The sequence below is a fragment of the Diadema setosum genome, chromosome 1 (genome assembly GCF_964275005.1).
Source record: "Diadema setosum chromosome 1, eeDiaSeto1, whole genome shotgun sequence".
NCBI classification, from domain to species: domain Eukaryota; kingdom Metazoa; phylum Echinodermata; class Echinoidea; order Diadematoida; family Diadematidae; genus Diadema; species Diadema setosum.
The window spans coordinates 20,476,635-20,494,862 of record NC_092685.1 but is presented as its reverse complement, the minus strand read 5'-3'; the positions used below and the strand labels follow the sequence as shown (position 1 = coordinate 20,494,862).

At 39.0% G+C, this 18,228-nt stretch overlaps 1 protein-coding gene across 1 annotated transcript in view; it reads left to right on the top strand.

Annotated features, from left to right (window-relative positions):
* The window catches only part of LOC140231304 (proteasome activator complex subunit 4-like), a 40,202-nt gene that overhangs the window by 12,695 nt on the left and 9,279 nt on the right, over positions 1 to 18,228 (top strand). The window contains exons 11-30 of the mRNA XM_072311801.1: positions 301 to 507; positions 844 to 1,030; positions 1,955 to 2,109; positions 2,721 to 2,874; positions 3,843 to 3,941; positions 4,783 to 4,920; positions 5,376 to 5,591; positions 6,139 to 6,293; positions 7,053 to 7,148; positions 7,977 to 8,148; positions 8,427 to 8,525; positions 8,944 to 9,102; positions 10,239 to 10,367; positions 10,657 to 10,851; positions 11,628 to 11,749; positions 12,438 to 12,491; positions 14,508 to 14,637; positions 15,333 to 15,577; positions 17,333 to 17,528; positions 17,998 to 18,150. Of these exons, the coding sequence (XP_072167902.1) occupies positions 301 to 507; positions 844 to 1,030; positions 1,955 to 2,109; positions 2,721 to 2,874; positions 3,843 to 3,941; positions 4,783 to 4,920; positions 5,376 to 5,591; positions 6,139 to 6,293; positions 7,053 to 7,148; positions 7,977 to 8,148; positions 8,427 to 8,525; positions 8,944 to 9,102; positions 10,239 to 10,367; positions 10,657 to 10,851; positions 11,628 to 11,749; positions 12,438 to 12,491; positions 14,508 to 14,637; positions 15,333 to 15,577; positions 17,333 to 17,528; positions 17,998 to 18,150 (3,061 nt within the window). The remainder of the gene's footprint in view (positions 1 to 300; positions 508 to 843; positions 1,031 to 1,954; positions 2,110 to 2,720; positions 2,875 to 3,842; positions 3,942 to 4,782; positions 4,921 to 5,375; positions 5,592 to 6,138; positions 6,294 to 7,052; positions 7,149 to 7,976; positions 8,149 to 8,426; positions 8,526 to 8,943; positions 9,103 to 10,238; positions 10,368 to 10,656; positions 10,852 to 11,627; positions 11,750 to 12,437; positions 12,492 to 14,507; positions 14,638 to 15,332; positions 15,578 to 17,332; positions 17,529 to 17,997; positions 18,151 to 18,228) is intronic.

Here is an 18,228-nt window from a genome sequence, read left to right as displayed (position 1 = left end):
TAGGTCTGCTGGTGACTCAGAATAAATACTCTTTGAATTTTATTGTGTAATCTTCTTTTCGAGTTAAAAAAAAAAAAAAAAAAAAAAAAAATCAAGTCTAGCTGGTTACAGAGAGAAGATTTATGTGTGTGTTCTTATAGTCAGTTTTCATTATTTATCATGGAAAAAAAGTGCACAGAAAAAACAGAAGTGATTATGAGCCTCTGTTTGATTGTATGTTTACTAGATGTGTCTGTAGCTACCTTAATACAGCATGGTTTGATATATCATGTGACCTATGATGATGTTGGTGTCCGACAGAGAGAGGTACAAGAAGCCATCATGGCAGCACCCTATACCTGACAGTCACAAGCTGACAGATGAGGACATCACAGCCTTCGTGGACACCATCAAGGCACCAGTCTTCCTGGCCATGTACAGCAAGATGGGCCACCGGGACGCTGCCTCGGCACTCCACAACCTGGCACTCCTGCGGCCAGAGCTTGTTGTACCACCTCTTATGGAAAAGTAAATCTTAGGACCAATTTTTTTTCTCTTTCTCTTTTTCTTTCTGTTTCTTTTTCTCTTTCTCTGTCTGTCTGTCTGTCTGTCTGTCTTTGTGTGTGTATATCTCGCTCTCAAGAAATATCAGCTACTATATATCAAATTATTGTTAGATTTACCAATGTGTTGCCATCATTTCTTTGATAGTAATATTGTGCTTAAGTAGTGATTCTTTTGAGAGGTATTCTTTACAAGCTTTGAAATCTGTAGCATTTCCATGTTGGTTGATATTTAACAGAAAATTATTTTGATTTGCAAAGTTTCATACAGAATGGCCTCAAATTTTTTGTGTCCTGACAGGACGTACAAGGCGCTGGACACACTGACCGAGCCCCACCAGCTGATAGCCACAGTCAGCTGTGTGGTGGCCGTGGCTGGCACCATGCTAAAGGGGGGCAAGTGGCTACCTGATGGCCCCACCCACCTGCTGCCCCTACTTCATGCCATTCTGCCGGGCATTGACCCCAATGACTTCGCCAAGTGTATGGTAAGTGGCTGCACTGTGACCAAAAAAAAAATATATAAATAATAATGATAATTAATAATAATAATAATAATAATAATAATAATAATAATAATAATAATAATAATAATAATAACAATGATAATAATAATAATAATAACAAAAAAATATATATGCATATATATATACATATATATATATATATATATATATATATATATATATCAGTTATAAGACCAAAGCTTGAGAAGATCTGTGAATACAAACAATGTACACTGTTTTGTGAAGTTTCATATATGAATGGGTCTGTAACATCCTTATCAGCTGTATGAGATAGGAGTTAGTAGCCTTAGAGATATACTGAAGGATGTGCTACATGTGTTTGTTTTTGTTTTTTTCTTGTCATTGTTGCCGTGCAGAACAAGTAAGAAGTGTCCAATACGTATGTCTTGCATCTGTAAGTTAATTGAGATATTATGGCTGACTGTAGGGTCAATGTATTGAGAAAGCTTACATGGGATGTTCTTTCCATTTTATGAAAAAAAATGGAATGGGGGGAAATAGTTCTAAATAGAAAAAAAAAAGACCCATCACAATCTGAAGCTATCAGGAGTGTACAATTATTTAAATAGTCCTACTATGTATTTTAATCTTCTTGTGTACATGCATACAAGGTTTCAAAGCTTTGATTGGTCCAGTGCCTACATTGCACATAGGTTTATATTACAAGCTATATTCATATTCTTACTTTAATAATTTATGAAAACATAACATACATTTAATTCCCTATGACATTTCATTATAGGCTGTCTTCATACACCTAACTTGTCTTTTCCTGAGCCACCAAATTCTGTGCCCTTACATGGAATCCCCTACACCTTTTCAATACCCCCCAACCATATTCCTGCTCTAATCTGACCTCCCGCCCCCATTCTTCCTGCCTCCCAGGTGACCCTCCAAGCGATGTCAACCTTCACCGTGATGGTGCCCCTGGTGGACTGCTCCGAGGCCCCCCTCGTCAGAGAGGACCTCACGGAGCAGGAGAGGGACCTCTGCTCGGCCACGGCCACCTTTGAGGACTTTGTACTCCTCTTCATGGACAGGTACACATCCCCTTCTCTCAGATGATATGCCTAGACCATGCTGTAGTGGTCTCCCAGTATGAACCATGCCTTGTCTTGAGGTGTTGGTGTAGGAAAGATTGCATAGTTTTCATGTTGCATATGTAAGGCCATACTTCTTCCAAAATTGTTACCAGTGATACCTCTTTTTTTTTCAAGCCTATCTCACACTCCCTTTCTCAGACATCATCAGTAACTTCCAGTTAGGGTCAAATAAACATTTTACATCACTCTACCTCTTATTATTGCCAGTGAGAAGTAAGTCTGATCGTGTGTTATTCATTAATTTCATGTTGCTTGTGTTGGTAGTGCTTTAGCTGCTTTTTTTATAGTGATTGATTTCTAATTTAAATTCAATGTTTTGCAGACACTGAACTTAGTGTTTTCGTAATATTTCATTATTCAGTCGTCATCCTAAAATTTGTAAAAACAATGTTTTATGTTTGAAACCCTTTCAAAGAATTTTAAGATGTGATGTAAATTGCATTTGATTTTGTACTGAAGAATTTTGATGGGGTGGTAGATCGAGTTTGATAGAACACATACTAAGAGTGCACGATTGTCATCTTTTATTTTATTCCCATGCTCTCTAGGTGCTTCAACCTGATTGAGGCCTGCTCCATCATGCACACCCGTAGCCAGGACAATGACCAGGAGCGAGCCAATCACCAGGAGACGATGGTGGACATTGGCCTCTCGTCCACTTTCTGCACCATCTGCTCCCAGAGCTCACCCCAGATCTACAAGGTGAAAAAATTTAGGAATTCTGTTCAGACTGGACTGTGTTCATTTTTTTGTTGTTGCCAGTAATCTCTTGATTCCAGAGTCTTGAGTTTCTTTCGATGACACATTGCAAGGCCATGTGTTACAAGAGTACTGGTTATCCCTCTTCAGCCTAGACCTAAAAGATACCATTCACTTTGCATACAAACAGGTAGCAGATGGTACTGACAGTATCAATTTGTTTGGTCAATACATCAGTAACCATTAAAGGTAGGGAATCCCATTTACACGCCTTAAATGAAGAGTTGTATAAATACAGTGGTATGTTGAAGAGGGTATCATTTTAGAAACTCCCATAAAGTATTGAAAGTGGAAGGTATCATTTAGTACATTTTTTTTGCCGTTAGATTTTGAATTGAATTGTTTTCGGGGCTCACCGTAAATTCCAGTACATTACAAGGCTACCTTTGCAGACCCATGTACTGCATGTGTGTCCATCATGTATATTTTGTGAAGAAAGTTCATCAACACTTACAAACATTTCTATATACATTCTTGCCACACACTCTATATGTTATTACATCAGCTCTTGTACTTTTAGATTTGTGTTTATAGATCACAAATACAGAAGAATGCAACAAAAAGGCTTAAGTGTGGCTGACACACAGAACTACTGAGTAGTTGAGTTTTGTGCATTATTCAAATTTTAGATAACTGTTGACTTCCAAATTTCTAAGCAGTGGCCTAAGCAAGTCCCCTGAGGTTCATATTTAATGTTTTGCTGCATTTTGGGAGGTCTGTAAAAGGTATCCCCTACCTTTAAGTTATGTTCTATGTCAATCAGACTGTTGACTTCATTTATCTGTATGACAGTCTCATACATTTTTTTCTGTGAAAGTATTACTAAATTTATTTTTTTAAGTGTATTAAAATGGTTGTGATTCCATGGTTTGTGATAATTGCATGATTCCATTTTGTGTCCTCCTGTCCAGGCCACAGTTGATCGTCTGTTCCGCTACGTGTCAACATCCATCCTGGAAACCAAGGTGTCAGGAAAGATCATTGCCAACATGTGCCGAGCCGCAGCAAAGGTTTGTTTGCTATCTGCTGACTCTTTCTTTTTTGATGACTTTGTCCAAAGCTTGAGGATTTTGTCTGATAGCTCTTATTCATTTGAGTTTCCTTCATCAGTGATCATCACATTTCTTCTTTTCTGCAGTGTTGCACCACAATCCATCAAGGATATATATTGTGTCAGGAACGTTTGAGCAAAGTGTAGTAACATCATGGGTGATGATGATGTCTAACTTCATGAATTGCAGACAGAGAAAGTCTGATTGCATGTCTGGGTATGTCACACATGACTCTTTTGTATTCAAAGGAGATGAAAATTCAAAGGGGGTAGAAATGGTGCTGTCTTAAGCCTACAAATGATGTAATTGTTATCAAGAAGGTGAATACACAACTGAAGTCTGAGTGGAGATGATCTGAATAGTTAGAGAGCTCATTGGACTTCTGTGATTCCATTCTAAAGATTGTATGTGCATTTTTCTGTGCCATGATGTCACAGGGCTGGAGACATGGTGGATAGGAAAATCACTCAATGCATTCATCAGTGCACTGAACAATTTCCTGCTGTAATTGTGGAAAATGAAACATGAACATGTGGTGATGCTCTTCTGGGAAAAAAAAAAATATAGATATTTTCCAAAACCCAAAGGCAAGCAGTTCTGGAACAGTAGCAGCTTAGGAAGAAGAGATGAGCTACATGTTGCTAAAGCTAGGTGTATGGCTCTTTCACTTTGTAGAACTATATGACAAGAAGACTCTTTGTATATCTTTAAACAAGGGCAGGGAATCATTGCCAGTGTAGACCAAGATGTTCTCTTGGAACTCGTTACGCACATTGTTCTATATCTCTTTCTCTACCAGGTGGACCCAGCGTACACCCTGAAGAAGTTTGTGCCACACTGCAGCCAGAAGATCCTGGATGCCTTCACGTCAGAGGAGGTACAGGAGGAAGAGGAACTGGACAAGGAGATTCTCTTCAACCTCCAGGTCCTGGGGGAGGTGAGAGCAACACTAGAGAACAGGGCCCAATGATCACTGGCATCTATTTTAGCCATGAAGATTATTTGTGCAATTGGCTGGCATGCCTTCTTGCAACTATGCATGATATATTGAAGCTATTTTGTTGGAGATTTCTATCGGGCTTTGATTGTTAGCATGTGAACTCGCGATGCAGTTGTCCATAGTAATGCAGACGATTATACTGTGTTGTTGGGGAGGGGGGAATTGATGTCATCATATCAACTCAGAATTGTTGTTAAGACAGAGTACACATTTAAATTGTCATTTGAAAGATAACTCAAAATATGCAGGGATATTTGAGAATTTACTGCATCATATCTTTATGAGTAATTGAATGCCATATGGCAATTGTTTATTTAAAATTTTGTTTTCCACTTTAGAACTGCAGACTTTGACATGTTGTGATGTTCCCAATATTCTGTTGTGTTTGTTAGGTCATCCGAGTTCCGAGCGAGGCTGTGCTGGTCTACAAAGACACGCTGATGTCGGTTCTGAAGGCCACTCTTCATGTGACGTGCAAGGCAGGCTACGACCTCGCCTGCCAGCTGCTCAAGAACTGGTTGCGGGCCATGTCCCTCTCCTACCCCAGGGAGTTCTGCAGTGTAGCGAAGGGCTTCGACCGACCACTGACAGAGTACCTGCCAATCAGGGTACGACATGGAAACACCTCCATCATATCACACACTTCCAGACTTACTCATACAACTGCACACACAAAAATATGCCCAAGCACACACACACACACACACACACACACACACACACACACAAAGTTTGCAAATGTAAGAAAGATTTTCCACACACATTTGTGATGTACATGTACACATATACATGTTGCATTCAAAAGACATAAACAATACCCTAGTCACATGAGAACATGCTCTCTGTACTTAGTTGAACTCAGAATTTATAGTAGCAATTCTCAAAAATGATTAGATGTTAGTCATGAAAACTTGGGCAACATCTTTTTTTAAATGAAAGCCATGTCAAGGAATATTCACCAGTAGTAGTTCTCAAGCGATATACATACATTTCAAGAATGAGAGATAGAGAGAGAGGGGAAAATCAATGTACCTTTCTGATTTAAGCCTACACATATCGAAGAAGTAGGTCCCATGTATAATATTTCATATTTAACACCACAACTCTTGTGGTATACACCGGCCTAAATTCAGGTTGTTTTGATGTATATGATAGGACTGGGGCAAGCCAGGTGACATCCACAACTTGGACGTAAAGTGGCATCAGCCATCAGAGGAGGGGGTAGCCTGTATCAAGGATATCCTGGATACCTTCTTGCAACCCGAGATCAAGAAACTCCGAGACTACACCAAGGGTGAAGTCATGAGCAGGTACAGTATCCCATTTTCTCTGCTTTTTGTTCAGGCAATCTCAACAGAGTGCTTTGTCATGACAGATTAGGCTCACTTTTTCCAATATGTAAAGCATATTTTTGTCTTTTATTATGCTGATAATAATCTCCCATATTCTTTAACATAACTGACATTTACAATGGAAATTTGATTTCTTACCTCAAACTACAACTTAATACATGAACGTATGAAATGGAATGGATTGATATCTACCATTTATGTTACAAATGGACTGTTTTGTTTTGAGCTTAGTGGGAGCTGCTTAGAATGTCAGAGAAGAAAACCACAGACTCCTGTAGCATCTTTTGTTTTTTAATGCTTCTAAGGGGTTTGAATAATGATGATCTTGTGTTGTTCTGACACCAAACATCGTCTTCGTAGAAAATTTTTCTGCAATAAGTGAGGGTCAATACATGATGGCCAGTATGCTGAAGTGTTTTCAATATGCTGAATACAAGATAGAAACAGACTATGATATGTTGTAGAAGTGCTGTCCTTAAAGAATGATTTTATTCTTATGGACTACGTCATCATAATGAGATTTTGCAGTATGAGACATTATAACCGAATGAATTCATTAATCTCTGTTTTAATCTGTTGAACTGTCACCTTCATTACAATGAAAGAAAACAGAAAACAATAGCAAATATGATAGTTCATGTCGCCACATCAGTGAGTATTTGTATAGTTTTATGCGTCTGTCACTGGTTTTTTTTTTTCTTCTTCTTCCTTTTAAAGAGAGAAGCTACTGCAGAGCCTCATTATTGTGTCCAGCACACTGTTGGGAGCCGGAGCCGTCATTCCAAGATGGCACGGATACCAGGAACCAGACATGTAAGCTGATGCCTTGTTTTAAGAGTCTGGTGACCTTTCTCCTTCAGCAGGCTCCTTTCTGGCCAAACTCTAAAAAGTTTTGGCAGTAACCCTATGCTAGAGAAACCAGGACCCCGTTTCATAAAACTTATCATCAGTGACAAGTTGTGATAGTTGTTACAAGCTACTGAAATCCTTGCATCTGATTGGCTGAGAGCAAATTTGTCGTAGAAACAGCGCCCAGGAAACATAATAAATCATTTGATTTTAATGACAGAGGGAACACTTTTAGACTTCTTACTGTAATAAGCCATTTACAAATGAAGCAAGCATTTATTGTCTTCCAACAAGTTTATAATACAAGGTTGATAGATATGATGGATACCAAAATGGCATTCCTTTAACATTCCATGTTTCTTTTCATCTTTTTTTTTTTGGAGGCAGTTCAATTTAGGAGTAGATCTGTACCATCTTCATGTGGCGTACATGTGATATACCGCATTCCGTAGAATTATTAAAGAATTGATGGTACACCAGCGTTTTTTTAAATCCTGTTTATGAGATTTTCATCATTTTAGATTGTGGATGTTAAACAAAAATGGTTTATCATGTACACATAGTCACACACACTTCTGACACAAATGCCATGATCATATTCTGTCTTTCACTGCTGCAGACTGTTTATTTCCCACCAGTTTACCTTTCCTGTGCCACATGTACACTCCTCCGAAGGCAATAGTTGTTGGTATTGAGTGATTCATGTAACTTAGAGAGAAACCTTCTTTAAGAGCAGCATGTAATTTTTTTGGTTTTTTTTGTTATGTGATTTCTTTTCCACTGACTGCCCAGGAAGGAGAGCCAGGTGCCTCTCTATGAGATGTTGAAGACGATAGGATCAGAAGACAAGCATCATCTATTCAAAGGTCTAAGGGAGGAGCTGGCATCAGTGATGCATGACCTTCTGGTTTATCTCCTAGCAACGGGGGAAGATGACACCAAGTCCCTGATTCTCATCATCAACGTGAGTCCTCCTCTCATGAATTTCAACACAAATTTGGAATAGTAGTAATTGCTATGAGATGGGGTAAAATCAACAGCTTTGTGTGACATGCTTTGTTGCCCTTTCTGTTTATTTGTGATGCTTATCTTGTGTCAATTGATTGTTTTTGAAGTCTTGTTTTCTTCTCCTTTTTTTTCCCCCATCTGCAACACACCTCTGGCCTTTGTGAGGCATTATCCACAAGCTTTTTTTGACACACGTACTCTCTGTATCTCTCTTTCTGTGTGTGTGTCTTGCAGATCAATTACTCCTTGCTGTTCTACCAAGGTGCGGAGAAGAAGGATTACGACAACCGCTGGAAAGGCTTCCTCATTATCAAGAAAGGCATGGAAGACAGGGTGAGTTGAAGCTCAGAAGACAATTCAATCACTTGATTACCACATTGCTTGACAAAAAACCCCGGCTACAACAACATACATTTAGGGGTATCATTAACCTGGCGTCTAAAATTGTCAAAGCTTTGACTTTTTGACCTTAATTCTTCACACAGCCAATTTTACTTGTGCATGTTCCAGCGTGTGCAGTTTTAGGGGGTTTTGGTATGTGTGTGTGAGTGTATGCATATCTTCGAGTGACTTTAAAAGGGTGACAATGATTGCACTCTACGAATTCATCTCATTTGCACACTAAAGTGTAATTTGCAAATTTTTGATAATCAGCAGCAACATTACATTAGAGAATTTCTTCACAGCTTGTCGACACGATGCTGTCTTTTTCTAAACTTGTCTTCATCATCTAAACTGCAACTTGTAACAGTTACATGGCAAGAAGAAGCACTTGAGGGCGCTACTCATCGACCGGGTCTGCCTGCAGCATGAGATGAGGATGTTAGTGCAAGGAAAGCTGGTCTGCACTGAGCTGGACAAGCAAATCCAGGAAGATCTGTTCACACTGGCCACGAGCAGGTACAGTGAGGTAAGAACCAGGAACCTTTGTTGCTGCCAGTTTTCTTGTGGGTGGCTCAACAGTATGGACGCTTGTTTTCTAGATTGTTGTTGTTGTTCTTTTCATTTCAGTATCAAGTGAACATGTTGCTGGTCAAATTTCTTCAGTTGTTTCTTTCGTGTGTTTGTATTCATCCAATCAGAGTTCTCAGAGATTAGAGTTCATATATGAATTTCTTGGAGAGGCATGAAAAAGGTGCTTGACAGCCACTCAAAGTTCACATCAAATTGGAGGATTTCGATATTGACTTTCAAAGATAGTGTATGAATGAGGAAGAGCTCACAATATAATGGATCATATTTTGCTTTCTGCATGGTGCCCTAGTTTTTAAGATATATCTATATGCCTTTAATTATAATAATGTATAGTTCTCATTTTTGTCGAGCCCACCGGAGGTGAGGGGAGACCTGCGTCGTCCGTCGTCCGTCTGTCGTCCATCTGTCCGTCCGGCGTCTGTCCGTAATGCTACAAAAACTTCAATAACTCTTTACTCTGGGCTTCAATTGCAATGAAACTTCGAGGGAAGAGGGGTCATACAAAGTTTCACATTTTACCATATATGAAGGTCACCTCAAGGTCAAATCTCAGAGGCAGGTGTCAATGAACTTTAGGGCCCAATGTTAAGTCCTTATGGCGCGTTTCTATTATGGATCATAACTTTTGATCCATAACTCCACATTTGTGACTAAACTTGGATGGTAGATGTCCCTTGGGGAGTGGCTGATCACCACAAGGTCAAAGGTCACAGGCAGAGATCAATGAACATTAAGGGCCCAATTTTAAGTTTTTATGGCACGTTTCTTTTTTGCCATAAATTTTTACCATTTTATATCTCCTTTTATCTGTTAAATCACTTTTTTTAATCCGTTATATCCCATTCACGTACAATTTCTTGTACGCAAATGGACAAGACACATTATGGCACTTGCCTTGTTATGTATTGGATTCATAGTCCATCTTTACATGATTTTTCTGTCATTCAAACTTTGTTGCACTGTCTGCACTGTGCATGCATTTTACAACAGTCAATTGTTGATTAGTTGTGATGGTGGATGGTTTGATGTAATGGTGTTGTTGTTTTTTTATTACTTACAATTAATGCACAGGTGCGCAAGAAGGCCCAGAACTTTGTCTTCCTGTCAGCAGACTACTATGTCTCCTCCTACACACACATCCTTCCTAAGATCCTTGCCAACCTCAAGCCTGAGCCCAGCATCTCACATCATCAGTTCAAGGTAAACTTTGATACAGAACAAATAAAACAACAAACCAGTCAAAGAAACAACGTATACACATGTTCATATACTATGTGCATACTTACATATATCAATACTTATGACTGACGACTTTTGTAGAGCTTACAGTATTTGCAGGTTTCTCAAATGTATGCATAAGTATGTATTGTACACACATTTCATGAAACAAAGTGACTTAGGCTTTTGTGTTATCGAGATAGAAACAGAATAGCTTGGCTCACACAGCTAGATTTTCTAATGGCATGAATTGTAAATCAATTTGTCTCAGGGAGCACTCTACTTGCTCTATGGGTATGGCATGAATGGGAGTATGGCCTGCCCACGGTCCTGGCCCCTCCTCCGTGACTGCTGGCTGGCACTGGTCAAAGCTGGTCACTCCGAGAAGCCGTCCATCATGAAGGTCATGAGCCTGGTCACTTGCAAGATCAACAAGGTCTACAACTCCATGCCAATCACCTCCCAGGTTTGTCACTGTAAAGGTTCAAATAATTTTAAAATTTCATATGTATTTCATTGTTTTTGACTTTTTGTTTTTATTGGGTTTTTTTATGGAAATCATCGGCGACACTATTCAGATCATAAACAACATGAAATTGATTTATTTCAATCAGTGAAAGTAAAAATAATGATACATTTATGAATTTTGGATTTGAATTATTGACGTTTTTGAGCAATTTTTTTGTCGGACATGCACATATAAAACATTGCGTAATATCGGCACCGCATATCGGGCGTTGCGAATTTCGTCGCAAAAGTTGTGCAAGACTTAAAAGAAAAAAATATAATGAAATGTCGCAGCCCAAGATTTTTATGTTATGGATTTATCGTAAAAAAAATGTCGGGGGGGGGGGGGGGCAGGGGCTCAATCAGCTCCGCCAGTCTTTTTAGGGTTAAACTGAGATAATATCTCTGAAATAGCTGAGTTTTAGAAGTCATTTGCATGTTGAGTATGTAAGGTTGAGGAGTTCTGATTAACATGGTAAGTTTCAGGAACGACAGAAATATGTGAACTTGCACCAGAATTTTATACTACTGGTGTGATTATTGTCATGAAAGCCTGTATTCCGTTCAAGCATCAAGCAAAGTTAAAGTGGAAGTGGAAGGGATTGTGAGAAACTGGACTGAGTTCCGGAAAAAAAAAAAAAAATAACACTGCTTGAATTTAGAAGATGACTCTTCAAGAGCCTGATCATCGCACTTTGATTTTTGTTGGAACACTTTGCTCTCTTGCTCATACAGGTGTCAGACGACAGCATCAGCAGGGCCCGAGAGCTGGTGCAGGGCATGGATGTTAAGATCACAGAGGAGCAGGGGACGGGATCTCTCCAGAGACTACAGGAAGAGAACAGTGAGAGCATGAGGTAGGGACTCCTTCTACACGCTGTGATTCTAACCGACTTGTGAATTTTGCAGAGACGCATATGTTACAATGATGACACCAACAGAAATGTCCCTTGGGGAAAAATGTACTTCCAAAGGCTTCCAAAGGCTAATGGTGAATTAGATTTATTTATACAACACAGATGTGTGATAATAAAAAGGTGTTCAATTTGCTTTCATGTCGTTTTTATTTATTCTTAAAATTTTTGTATTGTGTGTCTGTGTGTATGTGTGCGGGGGGATGAGTACATCCATGTCCAAGTGCTTTAAATGCCATATAGTTCGCATGTATAAGATGTTGCGAATTCGGACTTGTAAAACAATTTCACAAGTGGTCAAATTCACGATCAAGAACTACAGTGATGAAATGAGAACAAGGGACTATCCCTTCAGGGGATAAGTTATTGATTTCTCATTGTGGACACGATGTACAGTGCATTTGTGTTTCTTAGGAGGCAATGTCTCCACGTGTTTTTTCATCAATTACTGAACAGTGAAAGTGTAGGGGAGTTCTTCATAATGGAAATTCACAGGTGAGGAATGGCACTTTAATACACTTGAGAGAAACTCTCTATCTACTGTAATGTAACTATGCATCTGTACGCTTCAGTTTGTTTTATGTATACTGTGGAGTGAAGTTTGTCTCTCTCACTTTGCTTTGACTTTCAGGGTGTACCAAGCACTGGTGGCAGACCTGGTGGAGCTTATAGAACATGGCAACTTGTAAGTTTGCATGTGACCGTTCAGCTGAAGATCAGCTTTTCAGAATTTCATTATTCATGCCATAATTCAAATTGAGATTTCTGCAGTGCTGGTCTCTGCAATCAGTTTATGTCTTAGTAGCATCACAGAAGATAAATGGATGTGTGAATTTTTTTCTATTGTCCTTTGAATGTTGTGTAAAACTTTTTTATGCCTCCGCCAACGAAGTGGCCGGAGGCATTATGTTTTCGGGTCGTCCGTCCGTCCGTACGTCCGTACGTCCGTCCGTCCCGTTTTGTTTTTGGCGATATCTCAAGAACCGTGTGGCGGTTTTGCATCAAACTTGGTGTGAGGGTATATCCTTGGGGGATGATACTTTGTGTGGATTTTAGGGTCACAGGGTCAAAGGTCAAAGGTCACAGGTTATTTTGTGAAGAAAAAAATTGAAATTTCATGTTTTTCTCCATATCTCGCAAATGGTTCAAGGTATCTTCATGGAACTTAGTATATATGCTTGTACCGATGGGCAGTGATTATCTAGGGAAGTTGGGGGTCATGGGTCAAAGGTCAGGGGTCAAAGGTCAAGGTCAACTCCTCAAAATATAACTACTTTCCTTATATTTATGCAATGCCTGAAGGATTTTTTTAAAACTTGATGTATGCATGTATAACCCAATATATATTCTGTGGGAAGTTTCTTGCCAAAAGGTCAAAGGTCAAGTGAAAGTGCTAAATTGCACTTTTTCCTCCATATTTCAAAAATAACTCAAGGTATTGTCATGAAACTTACATATTTATGCATGTTCTACCTAACAGTGATTCTCTTTGGAACTGTGGGGTCAAAGGTCAAAGGCCAGGTTTCGATAATACTATTTTACCATTTGATACTGAAATTATACTTTTTCTCAATACCTTGAAAATTACTCAATGCATAAACTTGTAAAAGGGTCAAAAGTCAAGTGAAAATCATCAGTTCCCCCAAATACAATGTACCTGCACTCTGAATTTTAATCATTCATCCAATTGAACCTAGTTCTAGGAAAGTGAACATTCAGCACATTTGTGGCAAACCTGTCATTTTAATATTTTGCCAATTGTGTGAAACTGTCATCACACATTGTCAAGACATTGTACTATAGACCTATTAGAAGAACCATGTATTATGGCGGAGGCATACACCAGTCGCTGTAGCGACATTTCTAGTTTCTTATTATTATTGTACCTCCCCCCCACACACACGCATACACACATGAGCCTAATATTCCACAAGTTTGCTGTGTTGAGAGTGCAATAGCAATGTTTATAGTTTGTGACTGTAGTTTGCTCACCAGTAGCGTGAATTAAAAGAATCTGTAGCCTGGAGTGATCTCCGCACATAGATTTGATAAGGCATCAGTTTGTGTATTTCACTCATTTTTATTAAAAAAAAAAAAAAAAATTCTAGATGTTTATACACACCAAAAAAAATATAATGATAAATAAATAGATAAATAAATAAATAAATGAATAAATAAATAAATGTTTTCGTAGAGCCAAGTTATCCAGTTGTTACAATTTATTCAGACAAGTGAACCAGTAGTGCGAAGTAGCAGTATTGCTTTCTTGCCCTTGTATAAACATTGAAGGGCAACCTGTGAAATGTGTTGACTGATAAAATTATGAGAATTATTTCATACATAGCACATTCCACCAATTCATGGTGATCAAAGCACTACACAGTAGGCACCTACTGTAAAAATGGATATTTTTGGGTGAGAATTTTGCACGCTTGTCTGGATTAAATTAGTTTCACATGTTTTTCATTCCACGGAATCAAGACAGTAACTACTGGAACATATGGCAAGCAAAAATATTTGCGTCCTTATATTTTCATGACAGTTTCTGGTTGCGCAAATTGCTAAAAAAATTTCAACACCACGAAAAAGTCCACTTTACAGTATCATATCATTTGCCTCGTCACTGTGGATATTAATCACATTCAGTCATAGTTCTAGTTTTGTTTGATCGTTTGTTTGTCGTCTGTGTTTCATCTTCTAGGAGATGGAAGTTTTCCCAGATGGCGGCTGGCCTCCTGCGACTCTTGGTGAGACAAGACGTGGCCCCGCCCACACCCATGGTCAGACTCTTTGTGACACACCTGGTACATGAGACGCTCCATCAACGAAAGGTGAGGCTCATTGTCATCATTTTGAGAGCATTATTGTCTGTCTCAATAGGATCTAGCTAAAGATAAAACTTGATATACCATTTAAGTCACTTGGTGCATCAGCAATTTAATCCTTCTTTTTTTGTGATGAAATATAAGTGGCTTATATCAGTGTATATTAGAATATCTTTTTTTAGTTTGCTGTTATTAGATAATAAATATCATTTGTTGTCACTCCTAGTATAAATAGATATATATATTTTGTGTGTGTGTGTGTGTGGATTTAAAGATTAAGAAAGATTTTGATGTCTTTAGAATACCCATTTTCATATTTTGCACCTGTACAGAGAGGTCAATTGTAGTGCATAGAGCTGAGGATACTTATCACATGCCAGAGAAGTCTATGATGTACCATTATCTATGAATTATTGGTTGTGTAGTTAAAAGCTTGATTATAACTTGTTATTGGAAAAGATATCACAATTTATAAGATATACACTCTGTAAAGAAATGCATGTCCGTCATAGCAGTTTCTCAATCATAGAGAATTTGCCTATTTTGTGTAATCATTGGTATTTGACATTTATCCAGGAGCAGTAACTTCTGTTTGGTGAATGTAATGTTAAAGGAATGAGTTTCAGTGAAAAATTAGTTGTTGAGAGTGATGTGCCTCATGCTTGGTTTTTACCATGTCCTTACTCTTACCCAATCCTCAGCTTGCCCTTTCGACAGTTGGTGCAATCCTGAAGCAGCTGAAGCGTCCCCACAAGAAGGTCCCCATGGACCCCTATGCAGCGTCGGGGTCTCCAACACCCCCGGCTGATGCCCTGCCCAGTCCTGGGGAGCGGCCAGACAACAAGTGGATCCAGTACCAGTGCGATCGGATACCCACCACTCAGGAAAAGTGGGACCAGTGTGTATTTGTGGACAAGACTCACTGGGGATACTATGTCTGGCCAAAGTAAGAGTTTCTTATCATGTAGTTATGCTGTTTTTATGCCTCCGCCAGGAAGTGGTGCCGGAGGCATTATGTTTTCGGGTTGTCCGTCCGTCCGTCCGTCCGTCCTTCCGTCCGTCCGTAATGAATTTTGTGGACAAGGTAACTATCAAAACCTGTTGAGGTATCCTAATGAAACTTGGCATGTATGTGTATTAGGGGGTGAAGTTGTGCCTATCAACTTTTTGGGTGCACATGCTCAAGGTCAAAGGTCAAAAGGTCAAGGTCAAATACATACAATTTCACTATTTCCACCATATCTATTGAATGCCTGAAGATATTTTCTTGAAACTTAGTGTATACATGTTTTACCCAATTAAGATTCTCTGGTGAAAGTTTGGGTCATGAGGTCAAAGGTCAAAGGTCAGGGTCAAATACATAAAATTTCACTATTTCCACCATATCTATTGAATGCCTGAAGAGATTTTCTTGAAACTTAGTGTATACATGTATTACCCAATTAAGATTCTCTGGTGAAAGTTTGGGTCATGAGGTCAAAGGTCAAAGGTCAAAAGGTCAAGTAAAAATATTAAAACTTCTTTTTTTTCTCCGTACCTTGGAAAATTGTTCAAGGTATCTTCATGGAACATAGTATATACATGTACTGACTGGAAGTGATTATCTAGAGAATGTAGGGTTCATGGGGTCAAAGGTCAGGGGTCAAAGGTCAAGTGCAAGACTACAAAATTTTACTATTACCCTCATATTTATGCAATGCCAGCAGGGTTATTTTTTTACACTTGGTGTATGCGTGTGTAACCTAATAGAAATTCTCTGGAAAGTTTTTTTTTTTCTCTTTTTGCCTCAAAGGTCAAAAGGTCAAAGATCAAGTGAAAGTGCTGAACTAACTTTTTCCTCCATATTTCGGAAGTGGCTCAAGTTACCTTGAAACTTAGTACATATTATGCATGTTCTACCTGAAAGTAATTATCTTATGAATTTGAGGGTCAAGGGCCAGATGAAAATGGTAACAATTTACTATTCAATTCAGAAATTGCACTTTTTCTCCACACCTGTACCTTGAAAATTACTCAATGCCTAAATGTATGAATGGGTCAAAGTCAAGTTAAAGTCCTTAAATCCCTAGATACATGCTCTCCTATTCATCCAATTAAACCTACGTCAAGGAAGGTGAACATTCAACACATTTGTGACAAACTTGTCATTCCAATATTTTGCCAATTTTGTGAAAATGTAATCACACAGTGTCCACATGTACTATCTAGACCTATTGGGAAAATCATGCATTATGGCGGAGGCATACCAGTCGCCAAAGCGACATTTCTAGTTGTCCTTAAGTTTGTTTCTTTATTCAGGGTTATTGTGAACTGATGTAAATTGTTCTATGTGTTTGTCCTAGAGCTATGTGCTTGTCTTAGAGCCCTGTATATGTCTGAGAGTGTTCTTAAAGTTGGGTTTAGAAACTTTTGTAAATGTTTGGGATCAGGTTGCAGGAGGGTAATGATGATATGTGGTTTTGTTTTCTTTTTCTTTTCTTTTTTGGGGGGGAGGGGAGAGGGGGTTGCATTATGGGGGCAGAGAAACCCATATTTTGCTTCTTCAGTTCTTCACTCAAATGCTTACCAGATTGCAAAAGATTTCAGTGTGCTGGCGTGTTTCATAAGTTTAATAATGTCCAGAAGAACAGAAGGAGAGTATGTGTGATGTATGGGGGCACTGATGGCAGATGTTACCGCAGACTTCCGCTCCCAAACACAGGACAATGCTTGTCTACGCCCCAATGTCCGAGCAGCCCAAGCTTGACCGGAGCAGAGAGGAGCTGTCGGAGGTGGAGCAAGTCTTCTATGACCACTTCAGCAGCCACGAGTTTGTGGAGAAGCTTGTCGGTTTCCTCTCCCTGGAGGACAAGAAAGGGAAAGACAAGTTTGATGCCAAGAAGTTCATGGTCTTCAAGGTGAGGTCAAAGGTTATGATCCTCGCTAATTATTCTGTGCATTCTCAGAATTTTGTCAGTTGTCAACATTTGGCATCAGAGGCTATAAACGTATGATTTGGCAAAACAGAAGTGGATTTATTTGCATTTTAGATCATACAAAGTTGCAGTTATGGAATCAGTGATGTTTCCTTTCCCTGTTTCCCTGTTTCTCTTATCTTGCATGTAAGATATTTCAATGAAAGTGTTCTGTGTCCTTACTTTTGCTGTATAAATGTCCTGAATCGATATTTGTAGTATACTTGCCAGAGTTAGCATATGAACTTCAACCAATTCCAAATTTAAGTCATTACTCTAAAAGTGTGCTTTATGTTTTGCTTCTGGCAGTTAAGCTTTTTGAAAATTGTGTATTCAAATGAGCAAACATTTATATTTATGAAGTACTTTTAAAGAAAAAAAAATGTTCCTGCAACTTTTTTCGACCTCTCAGGGTCTCTTTCGCAACTTTGGCGACACGTTCCTGCCTCTCTTCAAGCCCCACCTGGAGCGTCTGTCGAAGGATTCCCAGGAGAGCAGCCAGCGGAGTATGATGGAGATTATCGCTGGCCTCATCCGTGGCAGCAAGCACTGGGGCTTCGCCAAGGTGAGGATAGATTTCAGTGAGTCTTCTTGTGATATGAAACTTAGTGTGCATGGTCCTGGTTTTATGAGATTCAGAAAG